At 45.0% G+C, this 26,504-nt stretch overlaps 1 protein-coding gene across 1 annotated transcript in view; it reads left to right on the top strand.

Moving 5' to 3' along the window:
- The window catches only part of ncoa2 (nuclear receptor coactivator 2), an 81,163-nt gene that overhangs the window by 49,978 nt on the left and 4,681 nt on the right, over window positions 1-26,504 (top strand). Inside the window, exons 6-18 of the mRNA XM_079489297.1 lie at window positions 4,517-4,568; window positions 5,338-5,548; window positions 6,991-7,206; window positions 7,805-7,999; window positions 12,525-12,731; window positions 13,729-13,858; window positions 14,537-14,714; window positions 16,983-17,039; window positions 17,575-17,877; window positions 18,487-18,564; window positions 20,321-20,813; window positions 23,071-23,251; window positions 25,904-26,105. Of these exons, the coding sequence (XP_079345423.1) occupies window positions 4,517-4,568; window positions 5,338-5,548; window positions 6,991-7,206; window positions 7,805-7,999; window positions 12,525-12,731; window positions 13,729-13,858; window positions 14,537-14,714; window positions 16,983-17,039; window positions 17,575-17,877; window positions 18,487-18,564; window positions 20,321-20,813; window positions 23,071-23,251; window positions 25,904-26,105 (2,503 nt within the window). The remainder of the gene's footprint in view (window positions 1-4,516; window positions 4,569-5,337; window positions 5,549-6,990; window positions 7,207-7,804; window positions 8,000-12,524; window positions 12,732-13,728; window positions 13,859-14,536; window positions 14,715-16,982; window positions 17,040-17,574; window positions 17,878-18,486; window positions 18,565-20,320; window positions 20,814-23,070; window positions 23,252-25,903; window positions 26,106-26,504) is intronic.

Below are 26,504 nucleotides of genomic sequence, written 5' to 3'. Positions count from 1 at the left end.
TATCTTGACATGGCTGGCAGTGTGAGAAAGAATGAGCAGATATGTTTGTTGTGTGTGTCAGGCTGTCGTTGCTGTATGTATGCATGCCTGCATGGACAGGTGTGGACGAGGTCGGGCATCGACGGAGACACACTTTCAGCACACTCCATGGGTTACTTGCAGCATATTACTATTTCATTACTGTCAACAATATTTGCCTTAGTCATGGTGTTTGGTCTTTGTGCCATTGCCCAATATGGCTGACCCCACCATGTACTACTGAGCAATATTGACGTCTACAGTATTGATTATTATTTATGTTTTTCTTTTTCATAAAAAATGATCTAACTTTTACCCGTGACGTCACATTTCAGTTGACGAATGATAAGAGTCCGGAGGCACGTCGTTGTCATATGACTGAGGAAGTTCCTAGGAAGTGTAGTGGGTCTATCTGGACGGGTCCATGTCACTTTAAGGTGGTTATTGGCCAGCATAGACCCCATCTAGGGACACCTTCCTCCATACATTCAGGCCCTGTGGCAGGGAAAACTTTGTGTGCTGCTCTCTGGTGGCGGCTCGCAGACGGTGCAACTTATTTACCTTAGTCCCCTGGGCCCCCCTCGCCCTGAAGCACTGCGCATACTAAAATCAATGTTGATGGTTCAGCATAATGTGGACTATACTCCTTTTTTCTTTTTATTGTAGTGAGCATCTTCTTTCCTGTTTTTAGCTTTTTTACTTAACCTTTGTTTATCTGAACAAATCCCAGGGAGAATCCAGTTCACACACAGGGGGAGGCCTGGCCAAGACGGCTGCTGCACGTTTAGTTATTGACATAAACATCAATGAATAAAGAGAGGTTGGAGGAAAAAGGATAGCAAGGGAGAGGTTAGAGAAAAAGGGTATTCTCTTTTTGTTTTTAATCGGACAAATAAGCACGGACAATTAATCTTCCAACAGTGACTTTAGTTAAAGGTAGTGTCTACTGTGTAGATGTTTTGATCTTCCTTGTGTGGCAGATCATAGTGTCTTTACCCATCTCTATCCAACACGAACTCACACGAACTGTCTAGGAACTGTCTACAACGATGATGCTTGGAACTCCACACACACACACACACACACACACACACACACACACAGTGTGTGGGTGGAGTTCCAAGCATCATCGTTGTAGACAGTTCCTAGACAGTTCGTGTGAGTTTGTGTTGGATAGAGATGGGTAAAGATACTATGATCTGGCCCAGGCGGTGGCGTAACCGTCTGGGCACCCGACTGGTAATCCAGTCGCAGTGTGCCGCGGGTTCGACTCCCGAGCCCGACACGGCCTTTACTGCATGTCTTCCCCCATCTCTCTCCCGTTTCCTGTCTGTCCCTTCAAAAAACCAATAAAAGGCGTAAGCCGCAAAAAAAATATCTTAAAAAAAAAAAAAAAGACACTATGATCTGCCACACAAGGAAGATCAAAACATCTACACAGTAGACGTGTGTGTGTGTGTGTGTGTGTGTGTGTGTGTGTGTGTGTGTGTGTGTGTGTGTGTGTGTGTGTGTGTGTGTGTGTGTGTGTGTGTGTGTGTGTGTGTGTGTGTGTGTGTGTGTGTGTGTGCAAATCAATATCACAATTATCTTGAAATGTTGCCTTGATTAGAATTAATTAATGAAAATGGTCAAGCTCACAACGCATGTGTGAAGTGTTGTTGTGAAGCACGTTGAGAGCTTGTAGATTGGCTCTTATCACTCTTTTTGTATAACTATGCAGGGTTAAGTGTTTAATCAGACTAATCAGTTTAGTCTACTCTATTATAAAGACAAATCTATTCGGCTGTCGATTCGTTGGTATAAGAAATTCAATTCTTGTTTGCTTTCTTTAAACACCTGCTATTCGTTTAACCGACATGACCAAGATTACTTCAGATCAGTTATTCGATATATTTTGGGTTAATTGCCCAGCCCTAGTATTGTGTATATACGGGTCGGATACAGTTTGTGTAAATATATGTATCCTATCAATCCTACTATAAAAAAGAAACCTCGGTCTGTCTGGAACTGCGTTTTCTCCTCAGTGGGCTGACAAATCGATCTGAACTTGCACACGGGTCCATTGTCCATTGGCATAATTACCGTACGATGACGGCGACCAAACCACTTTTGCACTGTTCCCAAATTGATGCAGTTTGTTAGTGGTTTTTGTGAACAGACAATGGGATCTGTAGTCATGGTTACAGACAGCAGTCCCATAGCCCCGATGGACGGTGGTTGGAAATGATGGCTAATTTATGGACTAGTGTATAGTGTGTATATGTATATGTATATGTATATGTATATGTATATGTATATGTATATGTATATGTATATGTATATGTATATGTATATGTATATGTATATACACACACCCACTGTTTGTGTATACATGTGCAAGTTTTCCCAGTACGGCCTTGCCATGTTTAAGGCTGTTGTATGAACAGAGCGTCCCCATGTGAAGGCAGCCTTGGGGGCAGCAGGCAGCACACTGACTGCACTGGGGCAGGCTCAGTGCACGTGTTTACAGTAGGGGAACACAGAGCAGTGCAAAGTTTGGCAGCGGCCGCCAAGCTCCAGCCATCTCATAATAACTAACCCTTCCTTCTCCCACATCGTGTCAACCTGAAAAACCCTTTCTGTTATGTCACAGCTCTGACGACTCTAAAACCCTGTGTGCTTTAGTTGACCGTGTTTCCGAATGTTCCCTGTATAGAGCGTCGCAGTCCCGCCCCCTACCAGGGCCCAGGAAATGATTCTCCGTTCATTTTCTTCATAGACATTTCAAAAAGTATTTATTTAAAGACCTTTTAAGCCTCGTACAAGGCCAACTCTTGTCGTGACAAATCATGACAACAAACACAATTTTTCCGGTTGAACAAATAATTAGAAAGAAGAACACTTTTTTTGTTGTTTTTCTTCTTTGTAATTATTTGTTTGGTCCAAAATATTGTGTTTGTTGTCATGATTTGTCATGACAAGAGTTGGCTTTGTACGACGCTTATAAGGTCTTTAAATAAATACTTTTTGAAATGTCTATGGGAAAAATGCATTGGGAATCATTTCCTGGGCCTGGTGTCGTCATGAAAGGGGGCGGGACTGCGACGCTCTATAACTAGGCTTGGGCGATATTGATTTTTTGATATCGGTATTGATAACGTGAATAATACCGCGATAATCGGTATTATCGGTTTTATTAATAACATTAATATATCACACTGACGGGCTGAATTTCCCCATAGAGTGCTATTTATGTTTTGGCCACTGTACTGTACTGTACTGTACTGTACTGTACTGTACTGTACTGTACTGTACTGTACTGTACTGTACTGTACTGTACTGTACTGTACTGTACTGTACTCCGCTGTACTGTACTGTACTCCGCTGTACTGTACTGTACTGTACTCCGCTGTACTGTACTGTACTCCGCTGTACTGTACTGTACTGTACTGTACTGTGCTGTGCTGTGCTGTATTCCACTGTACTGTACTCCGCTGTACTGTACTGTACTGTACTGTGCTGTATTCCACTGTACGGTACTGTACTGTACTGTACTCCACTGTACTGTACTCCGCTGTACTGTACTGTACTGTACTGTGCGGTCAAATGACGGTAAAATGACGATATTAGTATTATGACGGTATTCGGTATTTCTTTTTTCATATTTACATGACGGTAAAATTACGATATTAGTATTATGACGGTATTCGGTATTATTTATATACTCCGCGATATTACCGGTATTGATTTAAAATATCGCGGTAAACAGTAATATCGGTATATTGCCCAAGCCTATCTATAACCCTTCCTTCTCCCATCGTGTCAACCTGAAAAACCCTTTCTGTTATGTCACAGCTTTGACAACTCTAAAACCATGTGTGCTTATAGTTGACCGTGTTTCCGAATGTTCCCTGTATTTTGTTGTACCGTATTATTCCCACGGGCTACACACTAAATTGCCTCGATTACAATTAATGAATGCAAATGGCCAATCTGCAAGCTCACAACGCATGTGTGAAGTGTTGTTGTGAAGCACGTTGAGAGCTTGTAGATTTGGCTCTGAGTACTTTTGTATAATGCAGGGTTAAGTGTCTAATCAGACTAATCAGTTTAGTCTACTCTATTATAAAGAAATCTATTCGGCTGTCGATTCGTTGGTATAAGAAATTCAATTCTTGTTTGTTTTCTTTAAACACCTGCTTTTCGTTTCACCGACATGAGCAAGATTACTTCAGATCAGTTATTCTATATATTTGCGGTTAATTGCCCAGCCCTAGGGTTAGTATATACGGGTCGGATACAGTTTGTTATAATATGTTTTTCAAAGATATATCGGGCATGGAAATGAGGAGCGACTGTAGTAGTGAAGTAGTGTGTCTGTCTGACGGAACAAACGGAAGGCGATAAGAAGCAGCGGAGGAGTACTGTGTCGTCTGATAAGCCAAGTCGATGTGAAGTCTGGCCTAGATTTTCAGGAAAAGTGGTCCATTTCAGGCTGGGGTTGCTGCTGTATTATCAGCGAGGCCGAGCCGGCCCCTTATGGCTCAGATAAAGAAGAGGTGGTTCTCAAAGTGCGATCCGGGCTACCCCCAGGGGTCCTTTGGGCCAGGGGGTTCTGTGGTGATCCGGGCTACCCCCAGGGGTCCTTTGGGCCAGGGGGTTCTGTGGTGATCCGGGCTACCCCCAGGGGTCCTTTGGGCCAGGGGGTTCTGTGGTGATCCGGGCTACCCCCAGGGGTCCTTTGGGCCAGGGGGTTCTGTGGTGATCCGGGCTACCCCCAGGGGTCCTTTGGGCCAGGGGGTTCTGTGGTGTTACTTAACCCATTCAGGCCTGACGTAAAATAGCAAGATCTACAAGCTCATAGCGCGGCACCGAGTGCCGCGCTATGAGCTTGTAGATCTTGTAGATCTAGTGTACAGTAGCCTGGCTAATAAGCCAGACTCAAATCACACGTCGTGTGGTATTTGAGTCTGGAGATGCTGTGTATGGATCTTGTTTCCCGAGGGGGCGGGTTCAAACATTTTCTCTTTGACGCAATTGGTCAGAGCTACTGTCAGTCAAAGTTCTCAAGCATTGAACGTCACTGTACCAAAGCCCGCCCATATTGCATACTGTGTCCCGATTGGCCACACCAGTTCTCTGGTGTAGGAAATGGGCGTACAATTGAGCCTCTCCAGACCGTAATCCGCCGGCAGGCAATTCTTTTTTTGCCAACGGCTGATTCGGTCTGGCTTATTAGCCAGGCTAAGTGTACAGTACATAATATCTTTCTATAAAACTCTTCTTCCTCACATTATTTTCCTGTGTTTGTGTGTCTCTCTCTCTGTGCCTCCTGCCCAGTCATCGGAGCTCGACGACATCCTGAACGACCTGCAGAGCTCTCAGCCGCAGCTGTTCTGTGAGCAGAGGCCCGTCTCGCTGCCCAGTGCCATGGACAAGCAGAACATCATCAACGACATCCTGCAGATGTCGGAGACCAACCCGGCCATGGTGGCACAGCAGCAGCAGCAGCAACAACACAGGGGCATGGGGCCTGGCATGGTCCCTGGAAGTGAGTCCCAACAAACCAATCAACACTGCAATATGTCGCCGTACTTCCTCTCGTGACACGTTTTATTTTGATTTTTTATAATTTTTTATCCCATGATTTTGTAACCCATTTTTCACCCCTGTGTCAATTATCTAATGTGATCCTGGGCTCTACACTCCCTCCACCAACCTAGTCCCCATCTATGGGGGACATGGGGAGAGCAACGGACTTGAACTCATGCTTCCTTCATGCCTGAGTGTCCAAGTTGCTCCTTTACACCTGACAGGGGGGAGTTCCCCTGGTTGGACGTAGCGCGTGGAAGGAACACGTTATTCCAACCAGTTCCTTTCCCCTCCATCAGGCGCCCCGGCTGGCCAGGGGGAGGCAGTTTAGAGACCAGGATTACTGCATGTTTTTTGTGACACGTTTTTGATGCACTGGCGCGAAGTAGAGATGCACACGCAGTTTAGACACGCCAACGGACCGACATGCGGAAACAACGGTCGGACATGCGGTCGACGATCCGCTGCTCCGTGCTTGTGGTTAGGGTCAGGTTAGGGTTTGAGGTATAGGTGGTCGGTCTAATGACAGACGGACCAATATTATGTCTAGTAATCTAGTAAGAGAGTAATGACACCCCCGTTGACTCGCATTGTAACAATGGAATGCGGAAGTGCTCATTCTATCTCAATGGAATAGTTCCAGCCATAGGAGCAATGTTTGGAACTATCGCCCATAGGCACCCGCTTTGCGGCGAGATCAAAGCGTGTCACCACTCTCTTACTAGATTACTCTGGTCTACACTAAAGCCTGTACCCGCCAAGTATCAAAACGCAAACTTGTGCCACAAACCCACTGCGTGAGAGCAGCGCACAGTGGCTACTGATCATCCTCTCAGTCATGTCAAGGAATTCAGGTCAAATGTCCTCTAAATCTTGTCCCCACACGTCTCAATATTTTGCCATTGACAATGAAAGGAGAAATTAGGTCAAATTTCTGCCAAATATGACGTAAATTAAACATCGAAATTCTTGATGATGATGATGTACAATGATGAGCGCCCCTCACTTCACACGGGTGTGATTTTTATATAAGAATAAATAAATAAATATATATATATCAAAGAAATAATAAAAACCTGCTTCTCAATTAAAGATTAACCCATTTTGGGCGGGAACCCCTTTTGGTGTTAGCATTATGTTATGCTTTAGATATTGAAAAATAGCAGATCTACAAGCTCATAGCGCGCCACCGAGTGGCGCGCTACGAGCTTGTAGGTCTGCTATTTTTGAAAAATCAAAGAACGACTGACATAGAAACATAGCTTTTTCAGAAAACTGTCAGGATGTAGAAGACATTTTTAGAATCTGATCTCAGGTCAAAATGGGTTAAGTCAGTTATTGGTTCTAATGGCTACTTGCCTAGCCCCCTACTCATCACAACACGTCTCTCTCTTCCCTCAGACTTTGCTGGTGTCCGACCAGGCCAGCCGGGCAGGGGGCCTGTGAGGAGCGTCTCCCTGGACATGAACATGTCCCCCCAGCAGCCTTCATTACAGTACCCCATGAGGGCCAGCAGCCCCTACACTCTCATGCAGCAGCAGCAACAGCAGCAGCAGCAGCAAGGCATGGCGGGGAACCACGGCATGATGGCTAATCAGGCCAACATGGTCAACGCAGGTGGGTGGAGAGAGATGGCCTTGTGTGTGTTTGGTGTTGCCGCTTGCTAGCAAATAGTCCCCTCGTCTAGAGCAGAGGTTCCCAAACACTGGTGCTAGTACCACTAGTGGTAGGTCCTGGGTTCGATTCCCGCTGTGGGCGCTGGGGGCGTGTTCCCTCCTCCGCGTCATCAGTGCCCATACCCAAGGTGGGGTTGGCGAAAGGGCCTTTGTGTGGAGTTTGCATGTTCTCCCCGTGTCCCCTAGGGTAAGTACCCTCACAAAAACATGCAGTAATCCTGGTCTTTAAAACTACCTCCCCCTGGCCAGCCGGGGCGCCTGATGGAGGGGAAAGGAACTGGTCGGAATAACGTGTTCCTTCCACGTGCTACGTCCGGCCAGGGAAATTCCCCCCTGTCAGGTGAAAAGAAGCAGCTTGGACTCCTCATGCATAGAAGGAGGCATGAGGTCAGTCCGCTGCCCCCCCAGGTTGGCAGAGGAAGTGTAGCGCCCAGGATTACATTAGATAATTGGCACTGGGTGAAAAAACTGGGTTGCAAAATCGTGGGATTAAATTAAAAAAAAAAATAATGTAGCCTGTGGTGCTGGTGTCCGACCAGGCCAGCCGGGCAGGGGGCCTGTGAGGAGCGTCTCCCTGGACATGTCCCCCCAGCAGCCTTCGTTACAGTACCCCATGAGGGCCAGGAGCGCCCCCTACACCCTCATGCAGCAGCAGCAGCAGCAACAGCAGCAGCAGCAAGGCATGGCGGGAAACCACGGCATGATGGCTAATCAGGCCAACATGGTCAACGCAGGTGGGTGGAGAGAGATGGCCTGTGTGCGTTTGGTGTTGCCGCTTGCCAGCAAATAGTCCCATCGTCTAGAGCAGGGGTTCTCAACCCGTGGGTCGCGACCCCTCGGGGGGTCGCCAAATTATTTTGGGGGGTCCCCAAATTATTTTTTTAAAAAGTGTTTTTTGTTTTTTGCAACTGAATGGCTGGAAAAAGGAAATGAAGAGTTTACATATAGTACACATAGTACATGCATACACCTTCCCTAATTATTATATCTGGTTTCAGTATTTATTTATGGTGTATTGTCTCTATTATTAAGGTTATTGTAGCAGTCAATTTATATTGGGGGTCGGGAGGGGGCGGGGCGGGGGTCCCGAGACATTGCCAAAGCATTTCCGGGGGTCCCCGGCCAAAAACTTTGAGAACCCCTGGTCTAGAGCAGAGGTTCCCAAACACTGGTGCTAGTACCACTAGTGGTACTACCCCTGGTGGTACTCAGAGGAGTTTTTTTTTTAAATATTTGATTGAATATTTTATTTAGGCAACATATAAATGCAAACAGCACAATGTACAGTCAGACATTTTTGTCCAAAAAAGGATTTCACCGAAGAAAGACCTTGTTTCCATTCGGGTCCCATCCACTCACACATGAATAATAATTTAACACATTAACAACAATTGATATAACAATAATAATTTAAAACAGCATATACATTTCCTCCTAAACATGAAATATACAGTATGCACAGGTTGGGGCCGAAGGTAATCGGAAGGGGATTATTAGCATAAAGAGGCTGGGGCGATCATCTCCTCTCCCTTTGACCTGCTGACAGGTGAATTTAGGCCTGTCTTGAAGGAAGCCAGTGATTCGTTTGTTTTTGAGGGATGGGGGGGAGGGCCTTCCACACCTGGGTAGCAGTGCTTTGGAAGGTGAATTTGCCCATATTTGTTTTATAAATGGGTGACACCAGATCGTTGTTCATGCTCCCTCTAGGAGTCACCCAAAAAAGAAGAAAAAAGACAGTATATTACTAGGTAGTTCTTTTTTTTTTTTTTAAGATATTTTTTGCGGCTTACGCCTTTTATTGGTTTTTGAAGGGACAGACAGTAGGCTGACAGGAAACGGGAGAGAGATGGGGGAAGACATGCAGTAAAGGCCGTGTCGGGCTCGGGAGTCGAACCCGCGGCACACTGCGACTGGATTACCAGTTGGGTGCCCAGACGGTTACGCCACCGCCTGGGCACAGGTAGTTCTTCTGACCAAGCATTTGGTTGAAATGGGCTCTCCAGCCGAGCTGAAATGAGCACACTTCTATTAACTAGACGTTAATGGAAGATTTGAGGACGGATAAATCCCATTAGAAATATTATCAGTTGTGCTGATAATCACCAGATCAGCAGCAAAATTGGCTTAGGAATTGTAATGGTTTGAATAGAAAATGTGCAGGGCGTGCCAGCCAGGGCGTTTGTAACGTGACAAAATGTTCAATAATGAATTAAACCGTTGCATAAGGCTGTGCAACGAACATGGTAACACACGTAATAAAGCACAGACGCTGTAAATTGCAGTTTAGGTTGTATATTGAAAGCTCAAAGCACAATTAGTTCAGTTCAGTTCCCATACAGCTCCCGTTTATATCTAACCTGACTCCGCCAGATGGGGCAGCAGAGAGTACACTGGGTTCCCCCCTCCTGCTCCCATCTGGGAACTCTCAGGCAGACTTGATGCCTGGCCACAAAACGGCCTGGCCAATCAGCAGCAGCTAGAAGCTAGAAGCTGCTGCTAGAAGCTGCCCCATCTGGCGGAGTCAGGTTAGTTTATATCCACTGTGCACAAAACCCGACAGTTAAACTCCTTGTAAACCAGTTTATATAACAACCCCCTCAGCTGAGCTCTGCATGTTACCGGTTATTCACGGAAGGAAAAAGTTTAAATCCCCACTGCTCTGAGGGCGTCCTCCTTACGATCACAAACTCAGTGTGATGCTGATCCTCAGCAAACCATAGCAACTTGTCCTCCACTCCAAAAGATATCAGTGCGACAAACAACATAAACTTTAAGGGCTGTAACACAAAACACCGTCACTCCTTCAGGCTGCTGCCTCCGACGCCGACGCAGCACTTCCTATAGCAGATGCCCGTCTGCGTGACGTCGTGTCATTCATAAAAAAGGAACGTACCTTGAGTGAACTGAACGGCGTGGGTGGCGACGCACAACTAATCGCCACAGAATGGAACAAAAACTAAACGATTCAAAGAATAAATTACATTTTCCTCCTGTGTTAATAGCTGAATAGGGACTACGCTCCTGTATTTTAACATCAGTTATTATGGTGGTACGTGGTATCATTTTCTGTGGTGGTACTTGGTATAAAAAGGTTGTAAACCCCTGGTCTAGAGTTCAGTGATTCTCAAACGTTTAAATGTCAAGGACCTCCATAACTCTGAGAGCATAGTTACAAATGGACCCGTAAGGTTAATTTTGTGTACTCAGAGAGTTGCAGACCTGCAAGGGTCCATTATAAGTACTAGTCCTTACCCGTTCTGAATATATGAACAGCAAATGATGTTCAGTGTGGTGTCGAAACAGCGCGCGTGTTCACGTTAACATGCCCCGTCCGAGTTGTTTTCCCGGTGTGTGTCTGTTACGCGGAATTTCCCTGTGTGGGTCTGTTATGCGGAAAAGTGTGTCCCAGTATTAATCTGTGTCCGTCCCAACATGCATTTCACTGGTGACCCGGAAGCCGTCCCAACATGCATTTCACTGGTGACCCGGAAGCCGTCCCAACATGCATTTCACTGGTGACCCGGAATAGGACAGACACACAGCGATCATTAATAAATTCACTTAGTAATGATATATATTGTAGCCTGTGCATCAGGTCCAGTACGGATCTGGTCTAAGAAATGTAATTGATCCTCGGCTCCGGATCCTTGTCTCCTTTTCGGAACCGGGTCCAGTAATTTAAAAGACTTCCTCGGGTCTGTTCTGACCGGGTCCTGTTATCCTACAGTCAGTTTGAGAACCGCTGGTCTAGATTTGTGTGTTCGTCTAGTTTTGAGTGCTGTTCCACTCTTGGCAACATCTCCCTTGATCCCCTTGATAAATATGTAAATGGTTGTCAGTGTGCCCGGCAAAATAGATAAAGACTGTATGCTGATTGGCTCCTTGGCCAAGGTACCTACAATAAAAGAAAAAGGGCAACATACCTTTGGAAAGCAACCGTCTGCATTAAGACAAATTGTCATGTAAAGACTGATGAATCTTTATCATTGACTGTTACAGCAAAGTTAGTTTGATTTATTGCTGTCCAGCTCTATCAACTCCAACTTATTTTTAGAAACAATTACTTTGTCAGAACTTGAGAGATGCCAGTATGTCTGTAAAATGTGCATGAGTTGCCACCTCTCTTAGGCAAATAATTGTTTAATATAAGAAGTCTTTCTAGTAAATCATAGCACGGCCGCCGGTCTCCTGGCAACAATAGATTGTAAATCACACATTTTAGAAGCACCTGACGTGTAAGTTATAACCTCTAAATGAATTTTTGGTCGCCTGCCAAGTAAGCGGTAGCCGGAGTAGACACACATTCACCAGGCACTGCAGCAATTCAGTTGCATTTTGGCTGGTTGCTAGTGTTGGATTTCCCACATCAATCTCAGGAGTTAACAAGTAACACTGTTGATCTGTTGTTGCGCAAACTAGTCTGCATTACCGGCATTGGATTTCCTCTATTGTTCAATTGTTACTGACGTACTGTAAATCCAACCACGGCAATGGAGAGAAACCACAGGCCAGCCCACTTTGTCACAGAGATTTTGCGGAAAGCCTCTCTTTTCTTTTTACAGTACGTGTGATTCAATTCTGTGGCATTTTTCTATCACTTACATCTATCTCTCTCTCTCTGTCAGTCACAGCTGGCAGAGTGACTCACTTCCCCTCGCACAGGAAATGTAAGGGGCAACCACATTGGAGCAGAACTCTGTCGCTGTCACATGTGATAATGATATCCTCTAGAACTATATTGTTGGATGTCTCAGACCAATAGCAGCATCTGTAGTTCATCTGGCATCTGCTGCTGTGTTCCTCATAGATATTATAAAAAATAGATGCCTCACTGGCCGTTGCAGTTCATTGGAGCGACGTGTATCCCAATGAAGGCGGAAGTGCAGTGCTGAAGGCTTTTCTTTTTTTTAACAAATCTTTATAACAGTCATGACAATACATTACAATACAAAGCAAGACAAACACAAACAACAAAGTTACTAGTTACTAACATCGCTGCCCAAGTGACGTCACTCATGCGACTCCTCCATGTCTCTCGCTGTCACTCAAGTGACTACTGGCCAATCACAGTGTGCCTTTTCCGGGACTTATGTTACGCACGCGGAAGCTGCTCATTGAAGGCAAATGCTTTGCAAGGAATCTCGGGAAAATTGTGCCTTCAATTGTGACACGTGCCTCAGAGCCGGAAAGGGCGTCTACGTTTATATGTCTATGGTGTTCCTTACTGTCGGCCGTGGCTTTGTGTTTCTATCCATCTAGGGCTCATGGGTCCCGGCGGTCCTCGGCCAGGCATGCAGCAGCAACAGGAGGGCTGGGTCGGGTCTGCTTCGGCACCTCCTCCTGGGGCTTCTGGCCCCGGGCAGCAGGGTGCCATGCAGGGCCGAATGGGTCCCAACGCCGCCCCTCTCAGGCCCAGCAGTCAGCCAGGGCCCCGGCAGATGCTCCAGTCCCCGATGATGGCCAATGGTGAGAGCCTGTCCTACCGGAACGCAAGAATGTAGCTTGAATAAATACTGTACTGGCACACCCGAAATCACCATATATACAGTTAATATGTGCGTGTGTGTTTGTGTGTGTGTTAGGTTGCGCACAGGTGGTGAGAAACAACCATGCTATTTTCGTGCTCATACCCAGGCAGCCAGCCACCCACCCAGCCAGCCAACCACACACATAGTCACTTAAGGAAGTGGTTGCACCACTTAATAAACATGCGGTTTCATGCGTTCATGTTGACCAAATAGAGTAGAGCCCCCATTTCGCTACTAGTAGATACTTATCTTCAGGTGGGAAGTGGGCCTTTTCCAAGCCTGAAAGAAGTGTGCCATAGCATTACACTACACTGACACCAGTTTAATGCACTTGCAGTTTTTACCTCATTGGATCAATTCTGGGCCTATTAGCAGCAATATCACTGCTTCAGTGTTGTAAAGATTGCCACCTTGTGGCTTATCATGATACAACATAGAAAGTCATCTCATCTCAGTCTCATAATATCTAAGCCAGTCTCATAACTACAATGGGTTGTACAAAATTCATACTGAAATGATGATAATAATTAATTTTATTTGTACTCTTATCATCGTACATCATCATGACTTAACATGTCGATTTGATCAGACATGGAAACGTAAATTCTCCACTCATTGTCAATGGGAATTTAATGTTTGTGTAAGACGAAAATCTACACTAAAATAACTGAATATAGGAGCCCCTCAAAAATCCAGGGTTATTAAAAAAAAGAAAGTCAAGCGCAAAAGGACATCGGTCACAACAATTTAACACGAAAAGGCCTTCTGAAATGGGAACGTTTTCAGGCCTGTTTGAAAAAGATTCCACAGTCTGCGGCACTCTCAAGTCCATGGGGTTGGGGGGGGGGGCTGTTCCACAACTCCTGAGTGAACTTGGTGTAATGTCCGCCTCAACCGAGACTTCTCTAACATGTTGTCCTTCCTTGGTCCTCTAGCCCAGCCAGGTATGGAGATGGGTATGGCAGCCCACCAGTTCTCTACGCAGCAGCCCCCTCCCAACCAGACAGCCCCGTGGCCGGACAGCATGATGCCCATTGACCAGGCGTCCTTTGTCAACCAAAACAGGTAAGATACTTAACACTCCCGACGCCCAGGACGAAGTCTTGTCCAAAAGACGAAGTTTATTGATATGAGAACGGATCGCATGGCTCCACAGCCTGGGAGCGCCTGTTGGGCAATCCTCTGTGTTGTGCAAGAGTGAGACGTCATCGAAAAACTCCCTCCCCTGTTTAGCTGATGAAAACGAAAATCTTAAAACGCTCATAACTCGCGATCTAAATCATCCCCTCTAATTATGAAAAAATATCCTGTGTTAGACGGCGCTCCGCGGTCCAGTCGCTAGTCGCGATAGATTTTTGTCTCCCGTTGTTGTCGATCGACTCTAGAGTGGTGTGGCTATTGTTAGCTGCTACACACACATCAACAACAACTTCCGGTCCGTCCGAAAAAGGGGTCCGTGTTTATAAATCGACTGGGCGCTATAATGTAATGGATTAAATAACCCTGAGCGATTAAAGTGTTAACTGATAATATCACTTAAAAAAGCACCACAATTCATACCACATTTGACTGCTGTCAACTTTCCAGGGCATACCGTAGTTTGTTTGATTCTGGAGGAAGTACATGTACTACATGAAAATAATCTTGCAGAGACTTACCCTGGTCCCTATTTTTACTGTCTAAATTACCATAGTTTTTCCTCACATTGAGGGCTTCTTAAAAATAAACCTGTCCTTTCCGTAGGTCGGTGTACCCGGGTCCCCAGGATGAGTTGGGACTGTGCGCGCCGGGGCCTGGCTCTGCTGACGGAGGTGTGTCAGACGAGGGCGCTCTGCTGTCCCAGCTTTACACGGTGTTGAAGGACTTTGACGGCCTGGAGGAGATCGACCGTGCGCTTGGCATCCCTGGACTGGTAGGACAGGTGAGACCCACCAACATTATACCTTCATTATTAACATTAACGTTGTTGTTAACATTAACATTATAACATTATCATTACTGGCGCAGTGGCGCTCTGTACTCCATCCTCGTGTAGCTTGTGATCAAATCCTTTTCAGTTCTTTCTTGGGTTTTTGTTTTGGGTTTCATCAAAGTCTTCATTATGATGTTTGTTCTAGTCCAGGGGTGTCAAATTCATTTTATTTCAAGAGCTGCGTTGGTCAAAATGCGACTTTGTGAGGGCCAGATAACCTTTTGTCTGTGTGTGTGCGTGCATGCATACATGCACCCGAAGCTGAAAAGCACAAATGCTGTCATAGTATTTAGTCACAACTCAAAACAAGAATGGGAACATTCTTAGATACTGATTTAAGGTTTAGGACAAAACAGGATTGTATATACTATATTGTTGAAACCTTGTATCTCTATATTTCTATTTATTTTTGTTTTGTAAATGAATGCCCTACTTCATACAAGAGTGTCGCACAACATTTGTGAAAATAACAGATCTACAGGCTCACAACGCCTCGCGATGTGAGGCGTTGTGAGCTTGTAGATCGGCTAGGTTTTCAACCCGACAGCAACGTTTTATTGTATTTGTCACATCTGTACAGCAGCATTCTGCCTGCAAGCATCCAACTCCCTTTCACTTCACCTAATGGTAGTAAATTACATTGTAAGCTTTGGAGCGTGATCCAATTGTTGCAGAATTTTTTTCGTAGGAATAGAACCCATCCATTTTTAAACCTTTTGTGTTGGTTTACTAATATAGAAACATCTATAGGTGCCGGAACATCTGTTAAAGATAGACCGCGTCACGAACACCACTTCATGATGATGAGCAAAGCCCCTCTGCTCAACCAGCAGCCATTCAGTATGGCAGGGTTGGGTGTGTGCAATATTTTCTGACAAAAGGCGTCAATTTTGCCATAGTTGAGCTTTAATAAACAACAGTATTCCATTTTTAGGCTTTTGCTACAAAGTGCCTACTCAAAGTCACTACTCATCTCGTGATTGTCAGAAATGCATCAGCGCACAAATAAATATTCCCATTTGAGCTTCATGAGTCATATCAGTGCTTATAGAATGCAAGGCACGTTAATTATTTGTATAGCACATTTCAACAATGAGGCAATTCAATATGCTTAACCCATTTTGGGCGGGAACCCCTTTTGGTGTTAGCATTATGCTATGCTTTAGCTATTGAAAAATAGATCTACGAGCTTGTAGGTCTGCTATTTTAAACAAAATCGAAGAACGACTGACATAGAAACATAGCTTTTTCAGAAAACTGTCATTTTCAAACGGACATTTTTAGAATCTGATCTCAGGTCAAAATGGGTTAAGCTTTACACAAAACATCAAGCAACGGAAACACAAAAGGACCTCAGTGAAAGTCGGTGGCAAACAGAAAGGTCTTTAGCTGTGATTTAACCCATTCTGACCTGAGATCAGATTCTAAAAATGTCTTCTACAATCTACATCCTGACAGTTTTCTGAAAAAGCTATGTTTCTATGTCAGTCGTTCATCTATCTATCTCAGTGGCGCGCTATGAGCTTGTAGATCTGCTATTTTTCAATGGCTAAAGCATAACATAATGCTAACACCAAAAGGGGTTCCCGCCCAAAATGGGTTAAAATAAATGAGAGTGGCAGCAGACCTGCCATTGTCTGGGAGTTTGTTCCAGATATGTGGTGCATAAAAACTAAATGCTCCTTCTCCACAAAGACAATAAATTACTTGACTTTGTCTTTTAGTTGACTGTAAAACAAATCAAGGTCCCCCTGATTCTATCTCCTCGTGCCCTTCAGTACTGTGTTGGCGTGCAGGGACAGACAACATAAATGTTGTGGTAGGTGCTTAGTGCTTACACACAGCAGGTGCCCCACCTCCATTGTTTTCGGTGTAGAGACATTGGCAGCGTTGCATGTGCATCAGCGGACAAGGGCAAAGACAGCAGCTGCCGCACACAAGTAAATAACATAACTGTACGTGGATATTAACATTTTTAGGATTCATTTATTTTGTCTGGCCTTCTATCATCATTATATTACAGTATAGAATTTACCTCCATGTCAAAGGTTTCTAAGCTAGACATTGCGAAGGTTGTTTCTAGGGATCAAAATAATGACAGAGCACATAAGTGTTTCCAAGGTATTTTAATTATTATTATTATTAATAATAATAATAATCATCATCATCATCCTTGTTATTATTCTGACAATAATAATTAGACCTATTTCATCCCAGGGACAACTCTACAAATTCCAGAGGAATCACATCTGGGATTTGCTCGACGACTTCCTGGTTTGTTCTGGTAGTCGTGGGGACTACTTTCTTGTAGACATTTTCTTTCTGTCTTGTGAAATTGTTATTAAAAACTTGTTTGTTTTAATTGGGATATGTCTGTGATTTTGGTCAGCGTGTTAGAAAAGCAATACGCTGTAGTCACTTATTGCTTTGTTATACACCAGGTGTGCACCTGGTGCTCAATCAGTCACTCACTGCACTGGTGTATTGGAGGGGAGAGGGAGCAGCACCTGGGAAGACCACACACTAGAAATATGAAACACGGACACACACCCCATAACACCGGGGCTCCAACGGACGCGTTGCGTCTCCGTCGCGTGCGTCAAAAAACGAACCGGGGCAATTTTAATGCAGTCACGCAACGCAACGCAACGCGGGCAGTGGAGCCACCCTTCATTGATTAAAAAGGGAACATTCCCTGACGGTGACGGAGACGCGACGCTGACGCGCCCGGTGGAGCCCCGGTGTAACACTAAACCCATAACATGCCTCTAAGCATGTCCTTATTCAGGCGTGTGTCTCTCTTCGACAGAGCCAGCCCGTGCAGGAGCAGGACCAGTTCTCCCAGGAACCCTCCATGATGCTCGACCAGAAGCCCCCTATGTATGGCCAGCAGTTCGGCCACCCGGCCTCCCACCCCATGGCCCAGAGGGGCTACCCTGGCAACCCCATGCAGGACCCAGCCTTCCACCCCATGGCTGGACAGATGGGCCCGCGGCCAGGTTACCCCATGCTGAGAATGCAGACCCGGCCTGGGCTCCGGCCAACCGGTGTGGTCCCTAACGTGCCCAACACACTACGGCTTCAGCTGCAGCATCGGCTACAGGCAGCGCAGGTATGAGTGTGTGCACACTCGCACACACACACACACACACACACACACATACACACACTCTGACAAACCTGCACACTGCTGGAAGTAATGCTCTACATTGATTCGCTACATGTCCTCGCTCTGATGCAACCACTCGGTCTTGCAGGTTGATCAATAGCTGTTTGATCGTGCACACAGATATGGGGGAGGGTGTAAGTAGTTAGCCTTGGAATTGACATTTTGGCAGGTCTCCTGTACATATCTGCAATCGTTTGGGTATTTGAGTTAATCTGCCGCCTGCTGGCCACTAGTGGTATTTATGATATAGGTGTTCATTGTTTAATGAAAATAAACTAGACCAGACAATTTGTACTCTTTGTCTTTGGGATTTCAGTTAATGTACTGTTAGTTAATTTGAACTTGCAGACTTCCACTTGTAAGGAAAAGGAGAATTTGAAGAAGTGGATGGCAAATTTAATCACATGATGCTACACCTATAATTTCACTAATTTAGTATTAGTGAATGAGTTCAAATCTCTCTCTCTCTCTGTCTGTCTGTCTGTCTGTCTGTCTGTCTGTCTGTCTCTCTGTCTGTCTCTCTCTCATGCCCTCCCTCCCTCCCTCAACCAGAACCGTCAGCCAATGATGAACCAGATGGGCGGTGTGTCCAATGTGAACCTACCTCTAAGAGCCAGTGCTCCTAACCAGGTCAGTTCTCCACTGCCCTCGTTACAACATTCATAACTCCACATATTACTGTGACTCACACTATGCCAGTTGACATTCATTTGCTTCTTATTAGCACTGGTTAATCCCCCCTCACATTCCTCAGTTGATGATCACTTTGCCTGATGCCATATCATGAAGCGCCTCAAGCCTTTTCATCAGTGACCCAGACATACTGATCCATGCTTGTCCACTGCTATAAGTCCAGTGGACTCCTGAAACCCTGAGGCTGTTATTTTTTTCCCCCAAAAAATGTAAAAAGAATAAATGCATGCCTTGGAAAATGGTCGGAAGTCAAGTCATGTTAAGAAACATGATTTGAACAAGCACGGTACATCATTATCAGACCTACATTTACCCTTCTCAACTTCTCTAAAATGAATGGTTAGCACAGGTTTTATAGCAATTTGTAGCATTTGTAGACATATTGGGCCTTAAATGTAATTTTATATGGGATGGGACCCACTCTTCCACTTACCAATGTCTCAACATAGTCTCTCGTAGCTACATGATCTGAGATCTCTGCTTATTTACTGATAGGTCTGGGGTAATGTAAGATTTAAATTGTAAATGTGGGGGATAGAACAGCGGAAAAGTGAACAACAGTGAAATGTGTTACAGATCAAAGATTATGTGGGCTTAGATAGATAGATAGATAGATAGATAGATAGATAGATAGTTACCCATACCAGTAAACAACATTTGATTGTCAGCCAAATTCATCTTCATAACAGCCACTAGGGGAAGAAAAAAGGGGTGAAGTTGTGAAGTGTCCCATTTTAAACACTATCTCCTATGCTCATGGCTTCGTTCCATAGGGCCACTACAAAAGTAGGGGTAGGGTGAAGGCAGAGTATTGGGAAGTGGGGTCTGGGGACCCCCAGGGGTCCTTGGAGGGGGTTCCAGGGGGTCCTCAGCAAAAGTAGTTAAAAAAAATAGCAGATCTACAAGCTTATAGATCTGCTATTTTTTATATTTGAAAAATATATTAAAAAAAATTAAAATTGGATTTTTTTTTCAATGCAGGGGTCCTTTGAGAACCAAAGCAAGAAAACGAGTGCGGGGCCTAGTATAAAGCCCTTGTGAATTAGATCCCCTATGTTTAGGGTTTAAGTGGTTAACTACAAGTATCTTTTAATTTCTCTGCTCAAATAATGTGTTGCTGTATAGAGCGTCGCAGTGAGAGACCCGGAAAAGAAATCCCCATTCATTTTTCTCATAGACTTTTCAGAAAGTATTTATTTAAAGACGTTTACGCCGCGGACAAAGCCAACTCTTGTCGTGACAAATCATGACGACAAACACAATTTTTCGGGCTGAACAAATAATTAGAAAGAAGAAGAAAACGGCAGGTTACAACACTTTTTTTTGTTGTTTTTCTTCTTTGTAATTATTTGTTTGGTCCAAAATATTGTGTTTGTTGTCATGATTTGTCACGGCAAGAGTTGGCTTTGTACGACACTTATAAGGTCTTTAAATAAATACGTTTTGAAATGTCTATGGGAAAAATGCATTGGAAACTATTTCCTGGGCCTGGCGTCGTCATGAAAGGGGGCGGGACTGCGACGCTCTATAGCACCTAACAGACACACGGGCCCTGACCCACAATGTGTGCACCACTTGCTTAGATAATCAAATGGATAAACTCAACACCACTGTCTCTTGTTTTCTCCGTCTCCCCTTTCCTCTTCACCCCTTCACGTTAACTCCCGCCACCCTGCCCTCCCTCGTCCATCAGGGGACCATCAACGCCCAGATGCTGGCCCAGCGTCAGCGGGAGATGGTGACCAACCACCTGAGGCAGAGGCAGCAGCAGGCGCAGCAGGTGCAGCAGGCGCAGCAGGCGCAGCAGCAGAGGAGCATGGCCATGCGGGCCCAGGGCCTCAACCTGCCCCCCAACATGGCCGCCGCCGCCGCCGCCGGAGGCATGGCCAACCCCCGGATCCCCCAGGCCAACCCCCAGCAGTTCCCCTACCCGCCCAGCTACGGTACCAGTACAGGCCTGGCCTCGCCACCGCCCCCCACCAGCCCCTTCTCCTCCCCTCTCTCCCCCAGCCTGCCCTCTCTCCCCCCCAACCCCCAGCAACTCCACCTGCATGGCACCTCCTCCTCCACCTCCTCCTCCTCTTCCTCCTCCCAGATGATGATGGGAAACGCAAACATGATGAGGGAGTACGGGGCCGTACTCAGCCCACAAATGCAGCACAGTGCCTTTCAGTTTCCCAACTCAGGTACTGCCCCCCCCCCCTCTCCCCCCTTTTCCATCCCCCTTTCCACCCCTAGTCTTCACACTCAGCCTACACAGCAAAACCCTCATTGCTCGCTTACCGTTTGGGTTAACCCATCTTGGGGCGGGAACCGCTTTTGGTGTTAGCATTATGTTATGCTTTAGCTATTGAAAAATAGCAGATCTACAAGCTCGTAGCGCGCCACCGAGTGGCGCGCTACGAGCTTGTAGATCTGCTATTTTTGAAAAATCGAAGAACGACTGACATAGAAACATAGCTTTTTCAGAAAACTGTCAGGATGTAAAAGATTTTTAGAATCTGATCTCAGGTCAAAATGGGTTAATGTTTACGCTCTCAAGAGTTAACCCATTAAGACATTAACGCATCTGTGTCAGCTTAGCTTTTAATCACTTTAACCATTATTTTAAACTCTAGCTGTTGAAAAATAGCAGATGCTACAAGCTTGTATATCTGCTATTTTTGAAAAATCATAAAAACGGGCGCAAATCTTTTGAATATATATTCTTTCACAGTAAAGGTTTTTAACCCATATCTTTGCTTCTGGGGGGTATTTTCAGATGGGGGTCGGTGGCCAAATTCATATCATTTTTTAGGTCCTTGACATGAAATAGTTTGAGAAGCACTGATATAGAAACGTAGTTTTTAAAGAAAACTGTTAGGATTTAGATGACATTTGTGTGTCTTCTGGTCTCAGGTCTCTGGATCTCAGGTCTCAATGGCTTCAATTAATAATGGGGGGGTTAGCTGTAGTACCCTATACAGTTTGTGCATGTCATTGTGTCTGTCCACGTGGACATGGTATGTCTCCAGTCACACAGTATCACATGGTTTCCATAGTCTCGCTCATATGATTCGTATTGCCGCATGTCGTCAATCGACTGCATTCATTGAACGCCATTATGTGGTGCGGGTCACGTAGCACGTCCTACTCTCGGGCCGATCGTAACACTCCAGGCAGGCAAACTAAGACTTGCAATCATCCCTTAATTCCAATCATAATGTTGCCATTGTCCAAGGTACTGCTCAAAATGGTGCCTTGCATGGTGACCACATAATTACATCACACATCTGTTGTGGAACCACTAGAGGGCGCAAAGGGCACATGACACAATCAGTCACGATGCAATGTTTCTGGATGCAGACTCACACTGTGGACACTTGGAATACTGTGGAATGTAGCGCATGTCTCATGAGTGCCAAATAAAATGGGAGAACACTAATGAAGACCTAATCCATAGATCTGACCCCGCGGGGTGTAATCAGGGGATAATCTGATAATCTGCGATCGCTGTCCTGCATAGTTGGCATAACAACATGTTTGAGTTCAGTCCCTCATTCTTAATCTGATACCAGCCGGTTGGGTTGGCACATAAAGCGCAAGGTGCTGTGTGTTGAACTCTGTATCTATCCTGCTTTCCTTTCCTTCTGTTACCTCCTCATTCCCCCACACTCTCTAGTCCCTTGCCTGTTCACTACTACTAATGTGCTGCTGTGCATGTAGGTTAACCTTACCTCTGCTTTACTCGTAACCACCATTCCAGACCAATGCACCAATAGTGAGCAATCCTCCTCAGTGAAACACCTGAATGTTATTAGAATCACTCCCCGGGTCGTTTGCTACTATTTTGTCACATTGTTAATGCATATAATTATGTGTAAAGTACATTTTCACATTCAGACACAACTTTATTCATTCCTCTGGAAATGTCTACAGTAGGAAAATAAAATGTAGCCTACATAAATGAGACAAATTAAGTAAAACGGTACAAATTGAATTAAAAGTGAGTTTGAATGTGTGATTAACCCATTTTGGGCGGGAACCCCTTTCGGTGTTAGCATTATGTTATGCTTTAGCTATTGAAAAATAGCAGATCTACAAGCTCATAGCGCGCCACTCGGTGGCGCGCTATGAGCTGTCTGGTCTGCTATTTTTGAAAAATATAGCAGACCAGCTATGAGCTGTCTGGTCTGCTATTTTTGAAGAACGACTGACATGGAAACATCGCTTTTTCAGAAAAGTTTCAGGTCAAAATGGGTTAAGTAAAACGGTACAAATTGAATTAAAAGTGAGTTTTAATGTGTGATTAAAATCAAGGGACTAATGGCAAAAGTTACAAACTAACATTCCATGAGGTGTAACAGCTTCTGGTAAGTGGTTGTTGGAACTATTCCAGTCACTGAAGTGTAGTGGTAGCTACTGTATGCCTCTCTGACTGGTCTCGGTCACTCCTCTCTGCAGGTATGAGCCAGCAGCAAGCGGACGGAGGGTTCGGAGGTCCCGGCACGCCACAGAGCCCCCTGCTCTCCCCCCGCATGGCTCACGCCCAATCCCCCATGATGCAGCAGGGCCAGGGCAACGCGGCCTTCCAGGGCTCCCCTGACATGAATGGCTGGCCACAGGGCAACGTGGGGGGAAACAGGTGAGAAGAACTGCCCGGGGTTATAGTGTGTACCAAAATCTCCTGGAGGGGGCGTCAACATATGTGTCACGTGGTAGCGGCCGCCATACTTGTTGGCTTGTCTGGTTTGTTTACATTGAGCAACCATCCGGTGTGCTTGTATACGTTCTATTTTTAAACTGACCTCACAATGGTGCAGACTTGCTCAGTAAATAAGTGCCACAGCAGGTCACGTCGAGGGAATGAGCCAGAAAACGGAATTAGATTTTCAGCTTTCCAGCATGGAGACAGCATCAAGGAACCCAGATTGACGAGTTTACAAAAAGATGTAGAATGGCTTGGATCTCGGCTGTACGGCGCACGGGCGCAGAGACATAACGTTCAACAAAGTATCTAAGCACAGCCGTGTTTGTTCACAACGTTCTTTCTATCCATCCTAGTGTTGGTTCACTATGTTGTCGCCAAGAACGAGCTCAATATTTACAAAAACATACCACCGTCACTCTATTCTGAGTGATTTGGGCTAGAATTGAATGCCGAATTTAATTGCGATTGGACGATTATGTATTATTTGTGATAGGCCTTTGGTTAAAGCAGTGGATTTCTCATGTATGTACTTACTGCTGTGTGTATTCCAAGCTCTAGGAAAGTGGAACTATACTGTTTGTAGGGGATATTGCACTAGGAGCATTCCAGTTTCAGGACACTGAAACACTTCAGGGGGATAGTGTGATAATGCACTAGGCCTAGGGAGTCAATAAACCCATTAAACAAGTAATAATTAAATATTAATGTTGCTATATTTAAGAGAAAATACCTCTTAAACAACTTGCTGCCAGTGCATTATCAAGCTTAATATACCTTTTAGGTAACTTTACAAAGTAAGTCATTCACAGTTGGTTTGAATTATAGAAATGAGGTCATCACAGTGAGAAAGAATGTTACACGCTGCTCCGTTTCCTAGATAAATAATAATAATAATAATAATAAAACTTTATTTGTATAGCACCTTTCATGACATGAAATGCAGCTCAAAGTGCTTTACAGAGCAATGGAGAAAAAAAAGAAAGAAAAGCAAGGCATAAACAAAGTGTAGAAGTGTGTAGAAGTGAGTCTTGAGCTGCGCTTTAAAAATGTCTACAGAGGCTGCTAGTAAAGGGCTGTTCCCAGTTCACACACCAAGCACGATGACTATAAATGTATTTGGCTGAGATCGCTCACTCTGCCTCGCGGTGCGCGCTCTGACACTGCTGCAGACTGTGGGCAGCGCGTTTGTGTTTACGGAACATTATCATTCACCAGTGTGGATGCTCACAATCGCATATTGGCCTTGTCCCTTAACTCAGCCATTAGCATCAAGTAGGAGTAAAGTTTCATTCAGTTCTGCAGCTACGCTAAGCTGTCATAATTAGCTGTAATTTTTATTCCTGTGTTTCAGTTACCTTTTTTGTTTGATTGGCCTTTTAAGATATTTTTTTTACACTTTTATGGAGATTTGTTTGGTGGACTTTCAAAGCCTACATTCAATATTGCTAGTATTGTGTTTGTGCCACCAGGTGTCACTATTAAGTCAGAATACTTCTGTGAATTTAACATACATTGTATTCACCTTTTTCATATGGCCCTTAATTCTTTGTGACCAGGTCTATGAAAACAAATGAAAATAGCTGATCTACAAGCTCACAGCGACACATTGTGAGGTTATACATCTGTTATTTAAAAACACATTGAGAATAAATCAAAATATTTAGAATGTTTGTTAAACATTTTAATAAAAAAGGCACAAAATATGTTAAGATGGATGTCTGTGGACAATTGCATATTAATCTGGGGTTCCTTGATGTGAATAAATGTGGAAGCAAGCCCAAATAAGCAACTACTGTACACTTTAGAATCAAGCCCAAAAAAAACCAGCAACCAGCAACTACCAAAAATGTATTTGCAAGTGACTTTACAGAAAAAAACAAGTCAAAGATTCCTTAGAATAAGCAGACATGGCAAAGCGGCCTGAAGGAAGCAAAGCACACACACAAGGAGCCCCAGTGCCTTGGTGGGGAAAAACGTGGATAGTATGGTGTGTGTGTGTGCATTGATACTTTAGCTGTGAACAAAATACTACACACTGTTCTCATTAGCAAGTGTATACAGCCCTTTTCTGTTGGTAAACATTCTGATGTTTTTCAGTGGGCACGGTGTTAGTGGAGGCTGAACACGACAGGCAATCAATACATCCATGCCAACACTACCAATCCATTTTGTAAGAGAATGAGGGACAGTCTTCTTGAACACACACCCAACAAACATCAAGCACTAATGGGCTGAGATACGAAAGGAATCCCCTATTATTTTCTTAGTTCCCAAAGGTCATAACAAACAAACCCATTCATCAAATATATAAAAGTATGTGCTAGAAACGCAATCTGTCCAATCTGTACAATTTGAGTGTGTGTGTGTGTGTGTGTGTGTGTGTGTGTGTGTGTGTGTGTGTGTGTGTGTGTGTGTGTGTGTGTGTGTGTGTGTGTGTGTGTGTGTGTGTGTGTGTGTGTGTGTGTGTGTGTGTGTGTGTGTGTGTGTGTGTGTGTGTGTGTGTGTGTGTACATTGCTTCATTCTATGATGTTCGTTTGTGTTTTCATCAGAAGTTCTGACCTTGCCTTCCATTCTCTCTCTCCCAGTATGTTCACCCAACAACAACAGCAGCAGGCATCGCCCCAGTTCGCACAGCAGAATAACGGCAACATGTACAACGGCAACGGAATGAACCTCAACAATGTCTCCATGGCGGCCAGCAGCATGGGTCAGATGGCGGGCCAGATGAGTGTCACCTCCTTGGCTTCAGGGCCCTCGCCCAACATGGCCTCCATGGGTCAAGAACAGGTATGTGTTGTACCTGTCCTGGAGGGTCTCGCTCAGTGGCTTAAATATTGATGGTGCAACCGGGGCGACTGTGGCTCAAGAGGTAGAGCAGGTCGTCCAATGATCCATGGGTCGGTGGTTCGAATCCCGGCTCCTCCTGTCTACATGTCGAAGTGTCCTTGGGCAAGACACTGAACCCCAAATTGCTCCCGATGTGCTAGTTGGTACCTTGCATGGCTTCCGCCGCAATCGGTGTATGAATGTGTGTGTGAATGTAATGCACAATCTATGTAAAGCGCCTTGGATAAAGGCGCTATATAAATGCACCATTTGCCATGAAGGAAGAAGGAAAACAAATGACCTGCGTGCGTCCTGGAGTTGCATGCGTGTCGATGTGGATCTGCTCAGAGCTAAAGCAGC

This window comes from Electrona antarctica (assembly GCF_951216825.1).
Source record: "Electrona antarctica genome assembly, chromosome: 20".
Taxonomy (NCBI): Eukaryota; Metazoa; Chordata; class Actinopteri; order Myctophiformes; family Myctophidae; genus Electrona; species Electrona antarctica.
Note: the sequence above shows the minus strand (reverse complement) of the source record. Positions and strands in the feature narration are given on the sequence as shown.